This window comes from Tetranychus urticae, chromosome 1 (genome assembly GCF_039701765.1).
Source record: "Tetranychus urticae isolate SD_2017Ah chromosome 1, NJAU_TeUrti_SD_1.0, whole genome shotgun sequence".
NCBI lineage: Eukaryota > Metazoa > Arthropoda > Arachnida > Trombidiformes > Tetranychidae > Tetranychus > Tetranychus urticae.
The window spans coordinates 3,056,646-3,079,682 of NC_142958.1; the positions used below are offsets into that span (position 1 = coordinate 3,056,646).

General features: G+C 32.9%; 6 protein-coding genes, 1 long non-coding RNA gene and 1 pseudogene across 12 annotated transcripts in view; 4 read left to right on the top strand and 4 right to left on the bottom strand.

Annotated features, from left to right (window-relative positions):
- LOC107365563 (lachesin) overlaps nt 1–7,429 on the top strand; it is a 78,332-nt gene extending 70,903 nt beyond the window's left edge. For 2 of the 4 annotated variants that reach the window (XM_025162808.2, XM_089270214.1), the window contains exons 5-6: nt 1,087–1,374; nt 7,126–7,429. In XM_025162808.2, coding sequence (XP_025018576.1) covers nt 1,087–1,374; nt 7,126–7,388 — 551 coding nt within the window. In that variant the 3' untranslated portion in view covers nt 7,389–7,429. Of the gene's footprint in view, nt 1–1,086; nt 1,375–1,446; nt 1,873–7,125 lie in introns of those variants that run through there. The other 2 variants (XM_089270215.1, XM_089270216.1) reach the window with 2 other exon arrangements.
- LOC112539955 (uncharacterized) lies at nt 5,070–9,140 on the bottom strand. Its single transcript, XM_025162809.2, has 3 exons — nt 7,409–9,140; nt 6,744–7,285; nt 5,070–6,595 (listed from the first exon to the last, which is right to left on the bottom strand). Exon 1 carries the CDS (start codon nt 9,138–9,140, stop codon nt 8,103–8,105), a length of 1,038 nt encoding a protein of 345 aa, XP_025018577.1. The 3' UTR covers nt 5,070–6,595; nt 6,744–7,285; nt 7,409–8,102.
- Nucleotides 9,141–9,263: 123 nt separating this feature from the next.
- Nucleotides 9,264–11,479, top strand: LOC107365571 (uncharacterized). 3 transcript variants are annotated; one of them, XM_025162811.2, is made up of 4 exons: nt 9,264–9,405; nt 9,587–9,852; nt 10,158–10,679; nt 11,148–11,479. In XM_025162811.2, exons 3-4 carry the CDS (start codon nt 10,422–10,424, stop codon nt 11,391–11,393), a joined length of 504 nt encoding a protein of 167 aa, XP_025018579.1. In that variant the 5' UTR covers nt 9,264–9,405; nt 9,587–9,852; nt 10,158–10,421; the 3' UTR covers nt 11,394–11,479. The 3 variants fall into 3 exon arrangements, 2 of the variants coding, with proteins under 2 accessions (XP_025018579.1, XP_015788593.1); XR_016200988.1 differs by lacking the exon at nt 11,148–11,479 and adding an exon at nt 9,982–10,088 and having other exon boundaries at nt 9,297–9,438; nt 10,158–10,275; XM_015933107.3 differs by having other exon boundaries at nt 9,297–9,438.
- A 3-nt stretch (nt 11,480–11,482) lies between these two features.
- mxt (Eukaryotic translation initiation factor mextil) lies at nt 11,483–13,887 on the bottom strand. Its single transcript, XM_015933077.3, has 4 exons — nt 13,688–13,887; nt 13,021–13,551; nt 12,853–12,924; nt 11,483–12,536 (listed from the first exon to the last, which is right to left on the bottom strand). The coding sequence occupies exons 1-4, from the start codon at nt 13,863–13,865 to the stop codon at nt 11,755–11,757; spliced, it is 1,563 nt and encodes a 520-aa protein (XP_015788563.2). The 5' UTR covers nt 13,866–13,887; the 3' UTR covers nt 11,483–11,754.
- Nucleotides 13,888–13,976: 89 nt separating this feature from the next.
- On the bottom strand, nt 13,977–14,748 carry LOC149094384 (uncharacterized). The gene is made up of 3 exons (XR_016200994.1): nt 14,613–14,748; nt 14,338–14,356; nt 13,977–14,118 (listed from the first exon to the last, which is right to left on the bottom strand). It is a non-coding gene; the product is annotated as an uncharacterized LOC149094384 (long non-coding RNA).
- A 69-nt stretch (nt 14,749–14,817) lies between these two features.
- Nucleotides 14,818–16,998, top strand: LOC149094385 (peroxisomal biogenesis factor 19-like). The gene is made up of 4 exons (XM_089270222.1): nt 14,818–15,567; nt 15,655–15,799; nt 15,921–16,177; nt 16,341–16,998. The coding sequence occupies exons 2-4, from the start codon at nt 15,664–15,666 to the stop codon at nt 16,650–16,652; spliced, it is 705 nt and encodes a 234-aa protein (XP_089126348.1). The 5' UTR covers nt 14,818–15,567; nt 15,655–15,663; the 3' UTR covers nt 16,653–16,998.
- A 1,209-nt stretch (nt 16,999–18,207) lies between these two features.
- On the bottom strand, nt 18,208–19,067 carry LOC149094386 (major facilitator superfamily domain-containing protein 12-like; annotated as a pseudogene).
- A 450-nt stretch (nt 19,068–19,517) lies between these two features.
- On the top strand, nt 19,518–21,414 carry LOC107368837 (peroxisomal biogenesis factor 19). The gene is made up of 4 exons (XM_015936728.3): nt 19,518–19,766; nt 19,852–20,178; nt 20,300–20,556; nt 20,819–21,414. The coding sequence occupies exons 1-4, from the start codon at nt 19,715–19,717 to the stop codon at nt 21,128–21,130; spliced, it is 948 nt and encodes a 315-aa protein (XP_015792214.1). The 5' UTR covers nt 19,518–19,714; the 3' UTR covers nt 21,131–21,414.
- Nucleotides 21,415–23,037: the final 1,623 nt, after the last annotated feature.

Genomic DNA, 23,037 nt, shown 5'->3' on the forward strand with positions numbered 1-23,037 from the left:
CATGGTCAAAGTTCAACTCCCTATCGGTCAAACAAAAAACTAGCTTCACCCAGACTAACACTTGAAACACAACCCTTGCTTGTTGCATCAGTCTTTAACCCTTGATCATGGGTCACACCTTACATCTTTATTGTTGTGTGCAACAAATATCTAGCTCTTCAATTAAAATGTTGAAAGATTGTTTAATGTGGCATCTGCCTGATGTGAATAAGTCAATTCAATTATTAATCAATTTTTTCTCTGTTCATTAAATTCGTTCAACATCTTCCAGTCCAATTCATTTTCATCGTTCCTTTCAACTCATGACCATGTGTACAGTGTTAACATTACATAATATTACATAATACTATTCAACAGCTTCCCTTGAAATATTCATGTATTTCAAGAAATGATTAAAGTGAATCATAAAAATCAATTTTCTCTCCAAGTGTCAACTTAACTTGTTAAATACAATAAACAAATGCTTATTTTATTTTGGAACCAAAATTGCTGGAAACCTTTTCGCCAACCTGAACAAGATGTTGAAACAAACTCCCTGACACTGATCAATATTAAATTGACATGTGACAAAGAAGCTGCTAAATTGTTATTCTTCTCAAATTCATCCTCAAAATTAACATACAAGATGTAATGATTTTCACGTATTTTAAACCACTTGCAAGGCTCAATGGCATAATGATGAAATTATCATATGCTATTGAGAAGCTTGAACTGTAACAAATACTGTAACCAAACCATCAATAAAATGGCTCAAAATGCGAATACAAATAAATGATATTTGTAAATTGTCATTGCGTGATAATTATTAAATATCGAAGTGATATAATAATCTGATGATGTTAACCTGAAAAGAGGTGAATGCTGAGAAAAAGTGAGAAGAGCAAAAGACATGAATTTTCATGGAAAAAAAGCTCAAGAAAAGCTTCTTTTTACAAATCTAATGCTCTTTGGGCTTTGATTATATAATTGACTAATTGTCATGAAAACTGGTTAGTAAAGGGTCGATTTAAGGGAAAAGGTTTCAAGATGCAATGAGACAAGTTTAGTAAATTATTAATGTTTTGCTTTCGCTTTTCGTCTTTTTAGTTTCACCTGTTGTCTGGATTCCAAAGCAATTGGTTGGGTCCAATTTAGGTCAAGATGTTACCTTAAACTGTCACATTGACTCATTTCCACCTTCAGTTAATTATTGGATCAAGGAGAATGGTGAACGAATTGGTTCATCGGGAAAATATTCAATTTATCATGAAGACAAAGAGTACAAGACTCATTTAACTTTGGTTATACGCAATGTTCAAAAAAGTGATCTCGGCCTTTATACCTGTTCGGCCAAGAATCAGCTTGGTTCAAAGGAAGCAATTGTAACATTAATTGGTAAGTAACTTTCGAAGATTTCCTCAATTCTTCGATCAATCGATCATTGATTTTCATTTCATAATTTCATAGTTACATTTTGTTCTGAAAGGTTATCTTCAATGCATTCTAGTCTCGACTGAAGTGACCTTTGAATTGACACAAACTGTCAGTAAAGGGCAAATGTAAAGGATGGTAAAGCAACTTGCAAAAGTGAAGTCCAAAATTGGTTTACAACTTAATCTATTTTTGGACCAAAAATTCACTAAATTTTAATACTTGAAGTAATTAAAATGAAGCTCAAAATTTGAATGTTTTATTTAGTAGTTTATATGAAAAATTGATCAACTTTTTATTCAGTTTGACTTGGAATTGAAAATTGGACAAAAATGTTCATTAATGTTAATGGATTAGCATGTTTCAACTTTGCCTGATTTCAGCTGAAAGATGATTCAGAAAAGATTAAATGTAATGAGAATTTATGATGAAATTGAAATAAAAAACAGGAATGAATGAGGTTCAAGTTGTTCATCATTGGCTAAAGTATTGTGAGGAAAAAAGGAAAAAACTGAATGATTTTTGTCAATGCAATATCAATGAATTTTATTCTTGTATCAATTTACATGAGGTGCAAGAAATGATCACTAATCATTGAAATGATGACAAAAAATGGAGAAAAGATGAAAAGGGAAAAAAGGTATTCTCAATCATCTTTTTTTACCATTTCTTGTTGCTTCTGACAATTGAGACAATTGCTTTTTCCTTGTCTGTTGACAGCATTATAAGTACCATTCATATTTTGATCGTTTTTTTTCCTCAACTGTTGACACTCCAACCTCTTGATCCACCGACTTTACCACCTTGATCAACCTTTTGGGTTCAATCTAAATTGAAGTTTGGCTAAACAGACAAAACCTGTGACAGTTTAAATTGACAAAATGGGACAAATCAATTGAAATATTTGATTGGAAAAAATGTATTTCTCTTCTTTGCCGTTCCAAAGGGGAAAATGTTTCATGAAAAACTGAAGGTAGATGATGAGAAGGATGAGAAAATTTAAAGAAGCCCATAAATTAAATATAAATGTTCAATTGTAAACTTTATAAGCCGTGTGACAGTAAACTTATTGTTGATCTGAAAGGAAAGTTTATTGTCATTTTGAAGCAAAAATTGAATTCAATTGATCATCAAAATCAAATACTTTCATATTCATCTTGAGCATTAGATTTGCTCTTCCTCTTCTTCTCTTGATATCTTTTAGTATCACTTTTATTTTACTGTTTTCATGTGTGATTGATGATGGAAGATGAAGTGTAGTTGAAGAGGAAGAGGACAGAGATGAGGATGAAGATGGAAAATGCGAGGACAAAAGAAATGGAATCCACATTGAATAAGAAATTACACTTTTCCAGTCTTTTTTATCTTCTTTCAATTTTCCTCTTTTTCACATTATCTATTGGCATTTTTCAAGACAGAAGAGGATGATGATGATGATCAGCCTGATGAAAAAGATGAGCTGGAATAGAGTGAAAAAAGCAATTGAAATCCGCTTTTGCAGTTTTCCTTTTTCGTTTTAAATTTTCTTATCAATATTTTTTACTCCACAATTTTCAATAGGTTAACAGTGACAATTGTCATTTACAAATTGTCTTTATCATTTACCATTTCACTTGCCTTTTTGTGCCTTCAATTTGTCAAACCATTTGTCCTCCTCCACTTTGCCTTGATCATTTCATTTTCAATCATCAAACCCATTCAAGTTACCATTACAAGTCTAGCCAAACTTCATTTTGCATTACCAAGTGTTTGAGTTAAAGCAACCTTGATTTGATCATCAACCAAATCACACTCAATGTACACTAAAAATTGAAAGCTCAATCTAATGATTGGACAAGACTCAACTACAATTGTTAAACAGTTTCATTACCATTCAAGTATCCAAATGAATAAATGTAAATCCATTTTACCAGGTTATTTTCAATTATTGTTGCTACGATAAGCTGATTAAAAAATGGTGAAATTGCTTTAAAAATGTGCCTCTCAAAGCTTTAATGGCGAAAGCTGATTTCATTTTAAAAATTTAACACTTTCAGGCCATTCTTTTGTTGCTTATTAAAGCTTAAAAATTTTGATATCAATGTCAAGGCATTCATTAAGCAAGCTTGACTATGATTATAAAGCTTTACCAAAGACCTCTCTACATGTAAAGATCAATAGACTTTTATTAGCTTCAAAAATTCAATTTCAAAAGTAAATTCGTACTTTCGCCAAGACAAATGCTTCTAAAGTAATTTTTGTCAGAAAGAGTTGAACAGTTTGTTCAAAATTCGTGAAAATTTCAGAAGAGAAATACAAATTATTTGAAAAGTTAAAAGTGAAGTGTAAATAAAGACATTTTGAGGGCATTTTATGTTCATGTAACAGTTGCTGGAGAAGCTACAAATAAGTTGTTCAATGTTTCTATTGAGGATCGATATTATTAGTTTTAATCATCTCGATTCATCAATTCAAATATCAATGAGAAAATTGGTGAAATCAGTTAGCGATAATTTAGACTAAACTTGGTCTAATGGAGCAAATGTAGCAAGTTAACCCATTTAAAATTTACCCAATTGATTATTGAAATATTTTCTGTATACTCAGCTATGCTAATCTGAATTAATCAACGTTTAGATCAACAATTGATTTAAAGGTTACAACGTTTCATAGTCACGCAATGTTTTTCTTGAAATTCAAATTTTTTACTCTTCCATAGTCAAGACGAGTATCATTTAGGAAAAGATTCAAATACGATGAGGACGATGATTATGATGATAACTATTTTGGGTTTTTTTAAACTTTCAATTTCTTTGGTTACTGGTTCAGCCAGATTTTCAAATCATCATTAAACCATTCTTTTTAGGTTGCTTCAAACTGTTTCACATTCAATGTTGATGTTCAATCAATCACCCAAGTTCAGTAGGTTTAGTTTGTTGATGTAAAACCTATTGACGATCAACAGCAAAATATTTCTTTGGAGAAAATTTTGCACCAAAAAAAGCGATGAAAAAAAGTGAAACTTGAAAATGTTATCATCCATTTCAAATTGTGAATCAATTTTCTTTTGCAATCAAAGGACAATTTATGGAAAATCAATTGTAAATTTTACTCGCTAGCTGACTAGACTAATCAATTAAGTCAATTGTTTTTGTTATACTTTTATGAAACACTTAGATTTGATTGAAGTTCAACTCTTTGCACCTCTTCAATTTCCTAGTTTATTAACTGTTTGTTGACAATTTTTGCCTCCTTGGGCTAAAAGAGTTGATTATTAGTCAATTATTCACAATCAATTGTTACATCTTGCTTGAGGATGTTAGTATTTGTTTTAAGGTCTCACTTTACTTGATTGAAATCAACAGAAAAGGTTCTATGCAAAGTCTCAATGGTGAGAAAAATAACATGAGAAATGGGAAAATCGGTGATCAAGTAAATTATAAGATGAACTGATTAGGATTGAGGTTTATTAGTTTTGATTGATTGTTTCATTGTAAAGGCGAGCAAAAATTAGTAGGTGTATTTGATTAATTGTGAGTCTCAATCACATTCAACTCTGTTTTAAATGATAAATGATTTTTACATTTAGAGATACTTGTGAGGATAAAAATTGATATTAGTAGGTTTAACAAGACAACATCATTAGATGGTGACGATAATAATCGGTTGGACAATTGAAATCAATTGGTAAAAATGTATTACGATTTTAATGAATGAGCACAAATTACGCTTTATGAACATTATTTGCCATTCATTGCCATGTCAAATGAATATATTTCCCATTCATCATGGCTTATTTCATCTTTCTTTTTCTGGTCCATTCCATTATTTTCAACCATTATAAATCTAAATCAGCAGAGTAATTAATATGATAAAGCTTCGTTTCTTTGAAATGTTCAAAGTGTTGAATCAATTGGTTGAAATAAGCATTGAAATGAATGTCCGAAAAATGCGATTCACCAAAAAAAGTGTTGGCTAATTTTGATTGTATGGGAAACGTTTAACATTAAACAAGTAAAACAATTTGGTAATATCTCACACATTGTAGCTATTACTGTGTCACTGCAATAAATCTACTGCAATCACCTTTATGGATCTTGATGGTATCATCTTTGAGCTTTTTGTACGTTAATCATTCTGATCGTGATCATGATCTGAACTTGAGATTTGAAAGAACAAACATTTTTTCCCTTCTTCTTTCCTTCAATCTCCTCTTTCCTTTGAACAAATTAATTTAACGACCTGTCAAGATGAAATTTTGTGCATACTGCATCCATTCACTTTGATTCCTCGGTTTCCTTTATTTTCTTCTTCCTCATGTTGCCATTGGAACATCAAAAATGATGATTTTACTCTGGTTCAATGAATGAATTTGACCTTAATCGAAAAATGATAAACTTTAATCTTTTCTTTCCTTTTTCCTTCTGCTTTTTATCCTCGATTCTTCATCTCTTTCCTATGAGTTGTTCCCATGGTAATGAAAAATGACCTCCAAAAAATAAGCTTTGGTTCACAGAGCAATTTAAAGAGTTGACAGGTTAAATAATGTAGAGATAGTTAAATACATTGACCATGTAAATGTATTGTTGTTAGATTATTATTATAATAATAATGTTAATAATATGAAAAAAAGGAGAGATAAAATTTGTCTCCAAAATATTGTACAACGGCATGGAAAGTCATTCCTGTGAAGAAGAAACAAATGCTTCTTCCTAGTTATTCCTCAGATTTCTTGTTTCCACTTTTAGCTCTTATTTTTCCTCTTTTGCACTTCCATAAGTTTTGAATGCTTGTACCAATCCATTGTAGTTTGATTACCTGATGGAACCATTTTTGCGCATTTCTCTGCAAGTTATTCTCGATTCTTGCAAAACACTTTAAATGGTACATAATCACTGTTTCACCAAGATTTATGAATAGCGTGAGATGGGATGAAGATGAGAATCAATGTTTTTATACATTTGATCTTCCACTTTAACAGCCAGTGTTGAACTTTTCTGAGTTCCTATTTCCAGCTTTAACAGCAACCATTTAAATGATGGCAACTTTGTGAAATAATACATTTTAATCTGAAAATATTTATGTTATTCCTCCAATTGTTTTCATCACAGTTCTCTTGTCTCATAAACTAAGCTTTCTCCTTTGTTTACTGCAAACAACTTGCTGCATCCACTTGCTTCTAATAGATCCAAATCAATAACTGCAGCTAGAGAAGAAAAAAAGAAACATTTGAAAATTTGATTGAGTTGTTTATGTTGATGGATGCAATGATGTTAATTGGTAGTGTAAACATACGCTCTAGAGTTATGTTACAGCTTGAAATTTTGAATTCAGGGTTCAGGGTTATTATTTACCAATTTAAAACCATGTTGGTTAAGTTAATTAGATTTGAGAGAAATGAGTGAGAGTGGTGAAGACGATTTGCCAACATGATAGTGTTCAACTCATCAACTTGATGTTTCTCTTAGACTTCTTTGATTGTGGACAGATCCTTCTTCTGATTGTTTTCAATTTTCCTCAACCTTTGTCTTTGTACTTTTTTTACGGTGACACGGACGTGAGATGAAGGGAAAGTTAACCACAAGAGTTTTGATATTAATTGTTTGACTGGCATTGTTAAGAAATCTTGAAGAACCATTTCAATCAATGATTTAAATAGATAAAACTGTCCTTTTGTTTCTCATCTCTTTTCATGATTTTATAATTGAATTTTTGTTTCTCCCTCTGCTGTTTTAGATAATCCAAAAGACCATCGTATAGGATCATCAAACCGGAAACAACAGTACATCCAAGTTTCAGAAAGGTCATCATTCAATGGAGATCTCAGTAAAAGTGCATCTGACATGGGTAACTCCATCCTTATGGAAGAAAGTGAAGGGCTCAAATCATCGTCCCCCTATAATATTAACAATAATTTGATAGAGAAACATGTTAATTTAATCATTTCATTAACTATTGTAACCATTGTTTTAAACATTGAAATATTGAATACGCTATAAATAATAAAAAAAATACATACTTTTTTAAAGAAAACCAAGAATCTTTTGTCTCCGTTTGAATGGCGTTATTTTTCCATCTTTTCATTTGCTTTACTTTTCTTGGTCTTTCGTTGAAACAAGAGGCTAATTACTGCAGCATTATCAGTAGAAGCCAAGCCAATTTACAGGAAAAGCACATGGAGTTGAAAGAGATCATCAAATGTCAGCTTAGCAAATTCAATTGTAGATAACAAGAAAGTAACAGTTGAGAGAAACTGTATCCAAAATAAAACCACTTGATGTATTTAGACAGAACAGTTCAATGCTTTTTTTTGGTGGCAAGTTATTTGATCCTTTAAACATTGTTTAACACTATGGTGAGAAATGTTGATTAGTACACTTCAAAAGCAAAACATTAAGCTAATGAGAATGAAAATGACACTGTTAAAAATGATTGTTAGTGAGACAAAAGATGAAAATGGTGATAATGAAAAATAAAATAAACAAAATGGTTACGCCATATTGGCGCGTTAACCATGTTTTGATGAAAGGTTTGGCAAACTTTTGAGTCACCATTGTTAGCAGCAATGAACAGTCAGCGGTGTAACTTTCATTTTGCTTCTTTTTGGTACTTGTTTAGACTAAAAATTTTCAGCCCTTTTTATCAAGATTAAATTATTTGGCAATGGTTTTAGTTAGTGAACAAGAAATGATTAAAACAAAATTAATCAACAATTATGTGAACATTGGAATGAAACCAAGAAATTTCCTTTTCTTCTTTTGTTTAACTGTTTTAGTCTTTTCCCCATCTTTCATCTTGGTTAATTGATTAATCCGCCTAGTCTCCAGCGAATCTCCATTAACAGCTACATCTTTTCTATCCACTCCAATGTGTTCCTGAATTGAGTGAATATAGTTATCTACATCTTTATCAAACTTTTCCATGGTCCCTTTCATCTTCTTCTTGCTTTTTTTATGGTCACCATCAACCCAGGCCCAGACATCTCCATGCTCTTTATGGCCATGATCCCAATGGTCCCAATGATCGTTATTATCCCAGTGGTCGTTATGATCCCAATGGTCTTGATGACCCCAATGATCTCCGTCATTTAATATAATAATATCATGATTATGTTTCTTTTTCTTAGGCTTGTGTTTCTCCTTTTTAGCCTTTTTACCCTTTTTGGCACCGTGGTGATGATGGCGATGGTAATGGCGTGAACACCAACCGCACTCGTGTTGATGATGTAAATGATGCTGATGATGTTGGTGATGCTGGTGATGCTGATGGTGCTGATGATGTTGATGGTAGTGATGAACATGAACTTCAGATTTCTTTTTCTTCTTTTTGTGCCAATGGTCATCATCATCGTCATCATCATCCCAGCCCTTGTGTCCTTTGCTCCACTTGTGACTTTTATGGCTTTTATGACCCTTGCAACCTCCTCCCCAGTGGTCATCATGAGATGCACACCAACTATCAGCACATGTTTTAACTACTACCGGCTTAAAATGTTTACATCCAAATGGCCACCACCAGAAAAGGATTTTTTTCAGGAGCGATTTGTGCTTTCTTTCGATGATAACCATTGTATGATGATGATGATTCATGGTTTTATGCTTACCACCAAAGTGATGACCACAGCCTTTTTTACATCCACCGCATCCCCCATCAAAATAATCGTCATCTGAGCCTTTCCACCAAGACCATTCCTGGGTAACTTGCACATAATATAGCACAAGTAAAGTGTAACTCATCCATCGATGCTTCATGATGATTATTTTGGAATCAGCTTAACTCTTGGCTTCACTTTCATTGATGAAATTACATTTTGGATCCTATGGACTATTGAAGTAACTTAAATTACACTTTTAATGAGCTTTAATTTACTATACAATGGGTTCACATAAGAGACTAAACTTGTGTTTGGTTTGACTGGTAAACAAAAAATGTTTAGACTGACAGATTTTTTCCCTCTATCGATGATTATTCAGTCAAATTAGAGCAAACATCATCAAGCTAATTCCCAATTTTTGTGTGAGTTAATTGTTGTATACATTAACGAATGAGGTAATCCTTATCTTCTCTCTATCTATTTAGGATCACTGGGTGAATCGGATATTAAGATGTTTGTAACGTCAACAGAAAGTTCACCCAAAATCTCATTTATTCACTTTGTTCAATCTTTCTTACCTTTATGCTTTTATTTATTTTGCAGATTTGTCTTCCGTTGATTGCAGATTTTCAAGGACTGGTTAATTGGCTAACAGCTTTTTAATTACCTCAACCCACAAACAAATATGCAGAAAAGAAGATGAGATGCTTTGGATGAAGGAATCAATGATTTCAAATTGCGGAAAAAAGGTTAAAACAATAAAACGTTGGGTTATCTGTCAAATATCCTTACGCTTCAGTCAACAAATCGATTCGTACCTTGATAATCAATATAAACCTTTTTTACCAGCTAATTTATTTATCTTCACGGTTAGTTTTTTCATCTTCTTTTTTCAACTGAAATTGTGATTTACCCACAAAAACTAACATTTACTTAATTTGATACTTAGTGAGGCTAAATATAGCGAAAATTTCTCTCCTTCACTTTTTCACCGTTAGATGATGATGATGATCTTGATAGTGAAAGCTATGACTTTGGCTCTTGTTGGCTACAAATTTATTTCCCTCACCTTTTAATTGTTATTTGATTTTTCTTGTAACACTCTGTGATTATGAATCACATAATAAATTCTGGGTGTATAAAGGTTTACTAAATCTTCATTATTCTATTTCAGTCGGCAATAACAATTGAGCGATTAACCAAACGAAGATTTGACACTCGTGAATCAAGGATATCAATAACTGTGCAATGAAAGTGAAGTACAAATAAGCTTTTATCCTGGTTAGCGGATTTCGGTAAAAGTGATCTAAGGCGCAAATATACGACTTATAAATAAGGTGACAATTTTCTTGATTCGATTTAGTTTCATGTTGTTCATCGTGCAGTACAAATCTCTCAGCAAGGCCATTTTTTGCTGTCAAAGGAAGCATCAAGTCAAATGTTTCCTACAAAAGGATTAAGCTCAATTTTAATAGTGATTAGTTTAATAACCATTGTCAAATTGTGTCCAGCGTCAGCCGGAGAAAAAGATAAAGGTGGACATTCAATTGTCATGGATGGATCAAATTTAATATTGAAAGATCATGATAAAAAGAAAAAGGGAAACACAATTGTGATTAAAGGAAGCAGCAGTGGATGCGAATGCCCGAAAAAAACAGTGCCAGTGCCATATCCAATCATGATTCCTCAGAAGGAGGTTAGTTAAATTGTAATTTCTCTATTATTTGTCATCATTACTGTTTTTGATTTTTGTACATTTGTTTTAGTTTTAAATGTTCGTGAATTTATCAATATAAGAAAAAATAACAAAAAGGTAATACATGCAGAAGATGGTGAAGATACATCCTTCCGCTCTGTTTATCCGAGTAACCGTGAACTCAATGCGTTTAGGTAAATGAAATGTTATAGTCAAGTGAAACGTAAAACTGAAACAAATAACAATTTTAACCACTAACCAGTTTACTTTTGGTGTTAACTGAACCTGATTGAATGTAAACAATTGATTTTACCGACCAAATTGGAAAAAATTTCAATTTATTTATACTTTAAAACGTAAATTTATTCATGAAAATCGATTCTAATGAGAAATTGGTTATTCAAATTTTTCTCAGGTTCAAATTTTCGATCTCATCTAATTAAATTTTGAATAATTATCTTATTTTAGGTTAAATATGTTCATGTCCCGGTTCATCATGGTGGTAGTGGTTGGTTTGGTGGACATGGTATGATGCCTGATGGATTTGCTCGATCAGATCAAATTTTATCCGAACATATGGAGCGTCCTTTGGTGGGAATTGGGGAGAAACTTGGCGTTGACTATGATTTTTTGAGCAATAGTGAACATCGAATGGAAAATGATCCTTCAATTATGCCTTTAGAATTGGGCGAAATGCCCGTTAATCCGTATTGAAAATATGGTTGATCTGGTCTCAAGTTAAAAAAAGCCATAAATGTTAAAAATTATTATTTCTATTGAAATAAAACAAATTGATTCTGTGATTTCTTATTTTCATAAATATTTATTAGTTTTTGGCATATTTTAATTGTTTCAACAAAAAGAAGGTCAATGATAAACAGAATTTATAGAAGTTAACAGATAGAAGGCACATTGAAATACCAATAATTGGTCAACTCAATTATAGATAATCTCTTGATTGGCACCAAAGTAAACATTATACTTTAACTAGTAATCGTTTTCATTTGAATTTAATAAATTTTGCATTGATTTGAACCTTTCTTAGACTCTCTTGTCAGATATTCTTGATTATAAGTTAAGCAACTGCAGATTCAACTGAATTAGCTCGCGTTTGTCGTGGCTTTCGAGCTATATCCGGAATTTGCTGAGCAGCAATCTTCACGTCATCTGGTGGAATTTTGCATATCTTTGATTTTGAACACTTTAACAAAAAATCACGATCATAAACAATTTTCTTTCCATTTAAGGCATCTTTTCGATTCATAGGTATGGATTGAATTCGATTCCCAGTAGCAAGAGATCCATGAGAGGCTGATTTTTGGTATATGTTCTCTTTTGTTGAATCCTTGTTGGCTTGTTTTTGAACAAAAGAGCTTGTACCCAAATTACCCCATTCATCATTTTTGGTAACCTTTGTCAAATTTCCATTTGAACTATTGAGAGGTTTTAACTGGATCACAGAAAGATCAGAGTCACTGCTTTCGCTTGGCTCACGAGATTCATTTTTGGATGAACCAGACGATTTTTTGAAGAGGAAATGGTCTTCAAGAACGGTTCTTGCTTCGAGAGCCAATTTTGGTACTGAGCTAGCAATTATCACGATATCATTTCCAATGGAAATAGTTTGCATATGAGGAGTATTAGGCTCTTCATTAGACAAAAGCTTATTAACAGCTGGGGAGCTTGCTGATGTAATATTCCGAGTTTGGTTTAGTTGATTTGTTTGAGTTTGTTGATCACAAGGTATGGGCGAGGCGTTTCGTTTAATTGTATCTTCGATGTAATACTTTGCTTTATTGATGGAAGATTCATCGGGACCAGTTATCTGAAGCAACCTGTCTTTGGCTCCTGGGTTGACTGTAAAATGAAAAAAATTTTTAGTATACTTGTAAAAATGTGTAAGCTAGTTTAATTCGAGCATGAGTAATTTCGTGCAAAAATGGTCATATGAATTTATGGGAAAAGTTAAACATTCAATAAAATGACCTTAAAATCATTAGAAAGCAGTTAAAATGGCATTTAAGAACTTTTTGAGTAAACATCAGGCTGTTAGACACAGGCTGTAGATTCAAGGCTGTTAAAAATGATTATTTTAGGAAAATATTTGAGATAGCAATGATAAATGTTAAACGCTATCTTGATTGATTATTAAAAATTGATAGAGAAAGACAACCTCTTTGAAAAGATATGACAGTATCACTTAATTCTTCAATAAGATGAACTCGCCTTCCTTTGATTCCCATGACTAGTTACAACGAAATAACACAGAAAGAATTGTTTCAAAATAAAAGATAGATCAATGTAATTATCGATAATAAACATATGTTTATCACCTGCTTACCTTTTCCTGAGTCACTATTTTTAATGACAAATTCATCTTTCAGAAAGTTTTTTCCGGGAACTTTTACAGGTTTTTGAAATTTCCCTGAATTTTTGATGATATCTTCTGATGATAATGGTGCTATAACAGTGTCATCAGACTCTTGCGAAGATTGACTACCGTTGGAAGGAATTATAGGGGAAGAAGTAGAAGTGGTCAGGTTCACATGAGTTGGCTGATTTACGCGTTGAGAATTAGAAAGAGGCATTTTCTTTTTATCATAAAAAGCAGCGTGATCATCAGTAGTGCCCCAATTACCAGCTCTAAGTTCAACCACTTCTAACAGTTTAGTTCGACTGGATGGGTCAAGATTAGTATTACGAGAGAGATTCCGGATGGTGTTGAAATAATGGTTCAAGGCTTCTTTGTAATTCCCTCGGTCCAAATCTTTCCCCTTATTCTTGAGATATTTGCAAACCTCTGTAACAAGGCCAGCATCAACGCTATCATTATTGGAAGCAACTTCCAACATCTCCAGAATCTTTAAAGGAGCTGATGATGAATAAAGCATGGTAAATAAAAAATAAAAGCAAAAAAATAAAATAAAATTAAAACAATGCAACAAGATAAAATAAATTAGACGCAAAAATAGTTAACAGTACTATCGATGTAAGCTAACTGTACATACCTTTCGATGTTAACGTAATTTCCTGGGTTAAAATTTGTCGCGCATCGAGTTTGGATGATGACTCACATGTCGAAATTTTAAAGGTCGACTCGCCATTTCGGGGCTGGGTGTCACTTGTGATAATATTATTAACCATCGGTGAATCTTGATCTACTTTGCTTATCAGATTTCTAAACATTACGAGTCTACTAGGTTCAAAGGACAGCAGCTTTGGCTTTTTCCCTATTGTCTTTGTTGTTGCCATGGTTTCTTATTTTTGCTTAAATTCTTTTTTGACTCTCTGGATTAAGGTTCGCCTCCTATTGACAGATAATTTCGTTAACTTTCCAAATTTTGTTCTTGTCAAATTATTAGCTATTTCAAGTGGATTCAGCGTCAATTGTCTTCAATAACCAGTCTTTAGTCTTAGATTTCTTGAACTCTCTAAATTCCTAAACAGAAGAAATAGATTTATCAATTGAAATTGTCATCATTAAACTTAAGCTAATTGGTTAGCAGCAAATCTTTGACTCTCATTTGAAATTTTCACATTTAAACTAAAATAAGAAATAGCTCAGTTCTCAGTAACTCGTTATTTGCTGATAAATTGAACCGAAATCTATTTCCATAACAGATTTTACAGTTCTATCAGGACAAGAAATGGTACTTACAATTTTTATATCGATATGGCTTGATGAGAGTCCATTTTGATGGTCATTTGATGTTGTTTGGTATATCACAGAAAATATGAACAAATGAAAAGAAGCAGTTCTCGGTGTTCGTTGAAGAAGAGATGAATTTCTCGGAGATGAATGTTTACAATATGACGTTGACTGGTAATGATGATGAAGACTACTGGAGAGAGTGGAGATGAAGACGAAAAGGAGGAGAATGATGGTTCAGTTGTTGATTAGGAGAAAAAAACGATCACAAAATGAATACTTACATTGTAATAAGATGAGTGGGAAAGAATAAAGATGATGAAATGAATTGGAAAGATGTTAAATTAATTCAAATGGAGGCTGTTAATTGATGGAATGTTTGGTAACGTTTAGAGACGACTGATGACGAGCTCCAAAAACTAAATAATCAAATACATTTCTCTCCCATCATCAACAGCAGCAGCATTAATAATCATGATAAGAAACAATTGATAAAATGACAGACTTGTCTTGTAAGTGTTGAAGGAGCGGAGATACACAACTATGTCAAAGTAATGTCCATTTGTGGTTAGAAAGAGCCAAAGTTCAACAATAACTCTCCTAAATATAGATAAAATTTGATACAATTTAAAGTAAATAACTAAGACAAAAAAATAATTTGTATGGATATCATTTTATCCGTGTAATACTCAAGTTTTTACAACCGCTACATGTTATCAGCAATGTTTGCTAATGGTTTGACTGTTTGGTTGTTGTTTATACTTGAAACTCAAAAACCAGCTTGTTTAGTCAGCTTAACCAGAAAACCCAAACCAGGTTCAATCAATTTCCAATTACAGATCCATGTTTAGGCTCAACTCGAACTTGATGTCAGGTCATTTTACCCGATAAATTAGGTACTAATGAACAAGTTGATCAACTCTGTTTACCTCACTCTCTTCTCTCCCTTTTCATCTTTCTTTCTGCTTCTTCAACACACTTGATAGTCTTGGTTGTCTCCTTACTGCTGGTTTCCTTCTCTTTTTTTATTTTTCCTTCTCATTCAATTATTCAACTCATTCTCATTCCTGTTTTTATTCAGATTCATTCATTTCTCTCTGAACCCTTCAATAACTAGTTTTTTGTTTTGTTCAATCAATTATTGGTCAACCATTGTGAATCAATTAATTTTTCAAACCACAAAAATCATGGACCACCGAGAGGAAGACAGTTACAGTGAATTGAGTGATTTGCTCGAAAGTAAGTCAAATATCATTTGTTCTTAATTAATTCTTAATTTAAACTAACCACTAATCCCTTATTTTTCTCTATTGTCCTTACTTTTAGGTACCTTAGATGATTTCTTTAGGCCTTCATCGTTTAGACCGGAAAATAAAGCAGAGACTTGATGGAATACTGACCGATTTCATTGAAAAGGAGCCTCAGTTAAGAGAACAATGGCAAAAACTTAGTGAATCATGTAAATTATCAGGTAATAAATCGTTAATCAATCATAAATCTTATTCTTTATATCGTAAAAATATTTTTAACTAATGATTTCCCTATTCCATGTTTCCTTTCTCTGTCATTGCTGTATTGTGATATCTCATCAGCTGATTCTGATGAAGCTTTTGAAACACTTAGTGAAACATTGAAAAGCCTATCTGAATCAGCAAAATCAATCAATGATGAAAACGATATTTCGGAAGAAGAATTATCTCGATTATGGAATAAGCTTGGTGTCTCAAATGAAGGAAATGCAAATGGGGAAGGCTTTGAACCTGCAGTTTTCTCTCTTGTTACCAATTTAATGCAAAATTTGCTTTCCAAGCAAGTTTTATACCCATCAATTAAAGATCTGAGTGAACGGGTAATTTATTATTTTATGATTATTTACAATTTATTTTTGAATCAATTGAGACACAAAAAGATTCACCTTCTTCTCGGTATGACAAACATTAATTTTCAATTAACCTGAATGAGTCTCGAAGAGATTTTAATATACTCTATCTTCTTCTCTTTCTATTGACCAGTATCCAATTCGGATTGAGGAACATCGGACTGAACTGGACAATAAAGTTTTGGACCGTTACACCAAGCAACTTAACTTAATGAAACAAGTTTGCATTGAATTTGAAGCAGAAGATGAATCTGATTCCTCTGAAGTTAAAGACTCAAGATTACAAAAGATCCTGAGTATAATGCAAGAAATGAAAGATTGTGGCTCACCACCTAAGGAATTGGTCGGTGATGTTCCCGATATGGGATCAGACCTTGATTTTAGTAAACTATCTGAAATGGCCGGTGGAAGTGGAGCTTCTGAACAAGGCTGTTCCGTAATGTGATACTATTTTATATTGTAATTTTTAAAATTTGAGTAGTAGGAAAATGCTATCTCTGGCTCAATACCCAAACCGGTTTACCAGAAATGTTTTACGAGTAAAAATAAGCAAATGAACAAAACTTTTTCATCATGTCATTCTCCTACTACTAATGTGTAAATAAATAAATAGAAACGGTGAACGACTGATGACATTAAAGTGTACAAAGTTGATTGATTTAGCAAAAAAAGTGGTGGAAATTTTCACTTGATAAATCTATTTTAAAGCCTGATATCAACTCAGTTTGGTAAAATAACCAGCCACTAAATATACTCGTGAATTCAATTAAATTTAAATTTTGATTTATTCAGACGAGTTAAAATTTTCATCAATGGAAAGCATAAAAAAAATCGTTTCTCGATTTACTGATAATTTAATGCATTACTTGTTTATTTCAATTCAACTCGTTTACATTTCATGATCAACTTTGACATTTATAATGAAATTGTTCATTGCCCATGAAAGAGCAACAATCACAGGTCATTCCTTAAAGTCTGGTGAAACTGGTAAAATGAAATGAAACAGTTTGACTTATCGACAAAACTGTTTCATTTCTGCGCTCGAGTTTGACCTTTCACGCACAGAGTTGCTGAGTTGAACCTAGCATTTGTTCAACCGGTTTCCAAGCCAATGCCAATTTGTACCTTTAGATGCACAACATGAGCCATTTTGCAATCTTGAACAATCTACGGATCCTTTTCCTATTCTTTCTCTTAGTTAACTTTGAACATTTCTTGAGCAACTTGGTTGACTTCTTGATGAAACGTGAACGCTTCTGGTTAGACTCTTGTTGCCCACCTTTCAACTTTTTGTCAATTTTCTTGTATAACTTGTATGGCAAGCTGAAATCAAAGTTGAGAGTCAAGGACAAATTTATTTGCAAATGTAAAGGTTTATCGGTAAAACCTTTAGATTTGTCAACTTTTTCCTGCCCTGAGTTATTCAACTGAATATCGCTTTCACTTGATGTTGATGCGATTACATGATCGCCATTGTGCGCAGGTGATCTATGACGACACACTTTTGCTAAGTGCGCATGCGCAGCTCCCTCGTTGGGCGTTCGCTTCACGTAAGTTTTGAACGCCTTTATCATTTTACTACCCAGAAGGGATTCGAACGCGGATCTTATTTTCATTTTGTAGCTTTTCGCTATATAATTGAAGGTCGCTATCTCTTTATATAAACTCTGCTTTTGGAACTTTAGGTCACGTGATTTCATAAGTCAAGTCCGATAAACAGGAATTGCTATTCACTAGCTTTACCTGCTACCTTACATGTTGTTGTTCTTATACAAACTTTCTTTATATTAACTACCTTACAAAGAGTATAACAAGAGGTGGCGCGAAATTTTAAATATTTTTTGAGGTAAAGAATAGGGAAAAGAAACAGAACGTGATGGCGCCACTAATAATCCTTTTAATTTTTATTTTAGTTTTTTCAACTTTTCTGTTGACTTGACTCTGTTAAATTGTTTAAATTAATTATGAATTAAATACTTGAGTTACTTAAATTAGTTTCTATCCATTAATGACCAGCCCTCGTATCATCAGGGAAACCAATTACTGTATCTTTTTTTGGCCAAAAGCCATTTCTGGCTCAAAGCGAAACCGGTTTCGCGATGAGCCAGAAATAGCTTTTTTATACTACTCAAGATTATTTGACACTTTGTCGAGTAAACTCATGGCACCAAAAACAAAAGCTCCAGAAGATGTGTTGTGGCCAATTAAATCATTAGTAGGCCTAAAGATATCACTAACATTAAGGCACCCGAAAAACCAAGTAAAATAACGACAATAAATATTCCATAAACACGGTAAAATGATCCAGAACCACAATACATCCAAGCATAAGTTGATACAACTCCTCCAATTTCATATAAAACGCGTTTATTCAAAAATAGTATCTAGGTATTTGGTGATCAGAGAGGCTAGAAAAGAGGCACGATACATGATTATAAAATTCCGATACTGTAAAATTGAGGAACACTAAACCAATCAAACAGTCTGAGATGAGTTTATGTATCGATTGATCTTTCATTGGAGTTTTCTTCATCAGTACGAGCGCGATTTGTTCTTGATTTTTCGTCTACAATCACATGGAATAATAAGGTGAAAAAGGCTTCAATGGATACAATTGAGATGAACAGTAAGCTATGCGTGCTAATGGTGAAGAGTTGTCACAGTGAAAAATAAAAGAGTTGAAGATCAACGGAAAACTGGTAAGCACTGATATGGATTCAATAAGATGTCAGAATTTTTTCGCATCATAATTGCGAAAAGTTATTTTGCTAGAAAATATTCCTACCATAGGAGTTGCTACTCCATCAGCAATATGACCAACTAATAACAATATACCGGCATTGGTAGAAGTTGATTTATTTCAAAGTGATGTCCATTTGTGGTTAGAAAGAGGCAAAGTTCAACAATAACTCTCCCAAATATAGATAATGGATAAATTTGATACAATTTAAAGTAAATAACTTGAGAAAAAAATAATTTGTATGAATATCATTTTATCCGTGTAATACTCAAGTTTTTACAACCGCTACATGTTATCAGCAATGTTTGCTAATGGTTTGACTGTTTGGTTGTTGTTTATACTTGAAACTCAAAAACCAGCTTGTTTAGTCAGCTTAACCAGAAAACCCAAACCAGGTTCAATCAATTTCCAATTACAGATCCATGTTTAGGCTCAACTCGAACTTGATGTCAGGTCATTTTACCCGATAAATTAGGTACTAATGAACAAGTTGATCAACTCTGTTTACCTCACTCTCTTCTCTCCCTTTTCATCTTTCTTTCTGCTTCTTCAACACACTTGATAGTCTTGGTTGTCTCCTTACTGCTGGTTTCCTTCTCTTTTTTTATTTTTCCTTCTCATTCAATTATTCAACTCATTCTCATTCCTGTTTTTATTCAGATTCATTCATTTCTCTCTGAACCCTTCAATAACTAGTTTTTTGTTTTGTTCAGTCAATTATTGGTCAACCATTGTGAATCAATTAATTTTTCTATACCACAAAAATCATGGACCAACGGGAGGAAGCTAATGACAGTGAATTGAGTGATTTGCTTGAAAGTAAGTTAAATATCATCTGTTCTTAATTAATTCTTAATATAAACTAACCACTAAACCCTTATTGCCTCTATTGTCCTACTTTCAGGTACCTTAGATGATTTCTTTAGGCCTTCATCATCTAGACCGGAAACCTCGGCACCATCATCATCAAGAACATTTGGACAGCTACCAAGTGGTGCTGCACCCTCACCCTTTGATCAATTTACACAGAAACATTCAAATAAATTTGGTGCACCTAGTAAAGAGGGAATTAATAGTGATGTCAATGAAAGAAACCAAAGTGACAATGAGGATGAAAATGATGCCGAGAAAATAAAGCAGAGACTTGATGGAATACTGACCGATTTCATTGAAAAGGAGCCTCAGTTAAGAGAACAATGGCAAAAACTTAGTGAATCATGTAAATTATCAGGTAATAAATCGTTAATCAATCATAAATTTTATTCTTTATAACGTAAAAATATTTTTAACTAATGATTTCCCTATTCCATGTTTCCTTTCTCTGTCATTGCTGTATTGTGATATCTCATCAGCTGATTCTGATGAAGCTTTTGAAACACTTAGTGAAACATTGAAAAGTCTATCTGAATCAGCAAAATCAATCAATGATGAAAACGATATTTCGGAAGAAGAATTATCTCGATTATGGAATAAGCTTGGTGTCTCAAATGAAGGAAATGCAAATGGGGAAGGCTTTGAACCAGCAGTTTTCTCTCTTGTTACCAATTTAATGCAAAATTTGCTTTCCAAGCAAGTTTTATACCCGTCAATTAAAGATCTGAGTGAACGGGTAATTTATTATTTTATTATTATTATTATTCACAATTTATTTTTGAATCAATCGAGACACAAAAAGATTCACCTTCTTCTCGGTATGACAAACATTAATTTCAATTAACCTGGATGAGTCTCGATCAAAAGATTTTTCAATGTAATCTTTTCTCATCTCTAACTCATCTTTTGTAAAGCACCTTTATATTACGCTGATTCAAATTGATATTTTTATTTTATTTTATTTCTAATTTTCTCTATCTTCTCTTTCTATTGACCAGTATCCAATTTGGATTGAGGAACATCGGACTGAACTGGACAATAAAGATTTGGACCGTTACACCAAGCAACTTAACTTAATGAAACAAGTTTGCATTGAATTCGAAGCAGAAAATGAATCCGATTCCTCCGAAGTTAAAGACTCAAGATTCCAAAAGATCCTGAGTATAATGCAAGAAATGAAAGATTGTGGCTCACCACCTAAGGAATTGGTCGGTGATGTTCCCGATATGGGATCAGACCTTGATTTTAGTAAACTATCTGAAATGGCCGGTGGAAGTGGAGCTTCTGAACAAGGCTGTTCCGTAATGTGATACTATTTTATAGTTAAGACCCAATTCTGTCTTAATTGTAAATATTATCTTTCTCTCAAATTCCAATACTTACTAACAACAGTGAAAACAAAAAAGGTGAACGGGAAAAGTTTATAGTTAAATAGTTTTTATATAATATTATTTTAGTTTTGAGGTTCGTTGTTTCATTGCTTGTTTTTTGTTTTTTGTACGAAGTAAAACAAAAATTACAAAGTATAAAATGTGTAAATAAATAAATAGAAATGGTGAACGACTGATGACATTAAAGTGTATAGACAAAATTATATGACATAAGTAATTTACATTTGTATTAACTTAAATTTTAAGTTACTATTTACTCTTCCGGTTCAGCAGGCTGTTCATCTTGTTCAACTTGCTGAGAATCACCTTCATAGCTCTTCTCTTCTCTACCTTCTTCAACTGGAGCTGAATTGGATCCATCGTCTTCAAAATTATTACTACCCTCAACATCACCATTAGCTATTTGAGCATCATCACTCCTGGCCTCTCTTTTGTCATCTTCATACTCTTCTTGTCTCTCTTTTGGATTACTATCATCTTCTGATTGTTGACCTACAGCTGAACCATCATTTTGTGAATCAGAAGATACATTTGCTGAACCATCCTCACCAGCTTCACCTTCAACACTTGCTGACTCATTATCTGATTGTATGGATTGTCTTGGTCTTTGTTGACTTCCTGGTGATCGTGCAATAGCATCATCCTGAGCGGCTTTTTTAATCTTAATATACCGATCTGGAACTCCATCGTCTTCCTTCATGAATGGCCTTTCCTCTTCATCATCATCATCTCCACGACCCTTCATTCGTCCATTATCATCCTTTTCAAAATCATTGTTTTTGGCAGCCAATTCTTCACTTGCCTCGTCTTCTCCACCAATGGAAACTTCCCTGAAATCGTTATCACGAGATTTTTCCAAATCTTTACCACCGGATCTGCGTCCTCCTCCTCCTCGGCCTCTCATTGAAGACCGACCCCATCGACTATCATCGTAGGCATCGCGATTGGTTCCAAAATCACTGTCAAATTCATCCTCAACTTTGAATGGTGAACACTCAATGGAGGCAATTAGCACTGTTGATATAAGCATTAACAAATTAACTGGATGCATGATTTATTTGGATTTTATAACAAAATTTCTTTCTCGTAAAGGACAATAATTGATCAAAATGTAGTTTAACTTTGATTAAGATAAATTCACTTGGCTACTTATTTGTATCGATTGGATAAAACTCTTTAAACTTGTTGATATGAATTGTTTCAATGACAGAACTCGAGTAAACTCTAAACCAACAGTCGAGATCGTTTTAAACAGCAAATATTCCACGAGATTATAAAACGAATTTAATTGTCAGGTTGAAACTTTCAATTTGAACGCCTCATCTTACAGGAAAATGGTGGATAAAAAAGAGTTGACCTAGTGTGTTAAATGGTGACTCAGATTTCCACGGATTAATTAATGGCTTTTAATCTGTCTCCAACTCACCCATTTTTTGTGTCTTCAACTCATTTTTTATGAGTGTGTGTTTCACCCATTTTGCCATAAACCAAATTATCTCTTCAATAGAGTATCAACTTCAGGTAGAAACAAATCAGAATTGAATGTAACAAAAAAATCTTGTGGCCTTGCGATTAAAGAAGCAAGAGGAAGAATCATCATCGATTGATTGTTAAAATGTTGCAAACAAAAAGTGAATCAATTTTTTATTTTGATCTTGATGTTTTTAGCTGTTTATCATTAATTATCGTTTAATTAGCCATCAAAGTAGTGACAACAATTGACACCTACAGCTTGATTGTGTACAAAAACAAATCAATCAGGGCAACATCAATTAAAAATCCAATTGATTGCCATTATTAAATGAATCAAATTGATTGTAAACAGG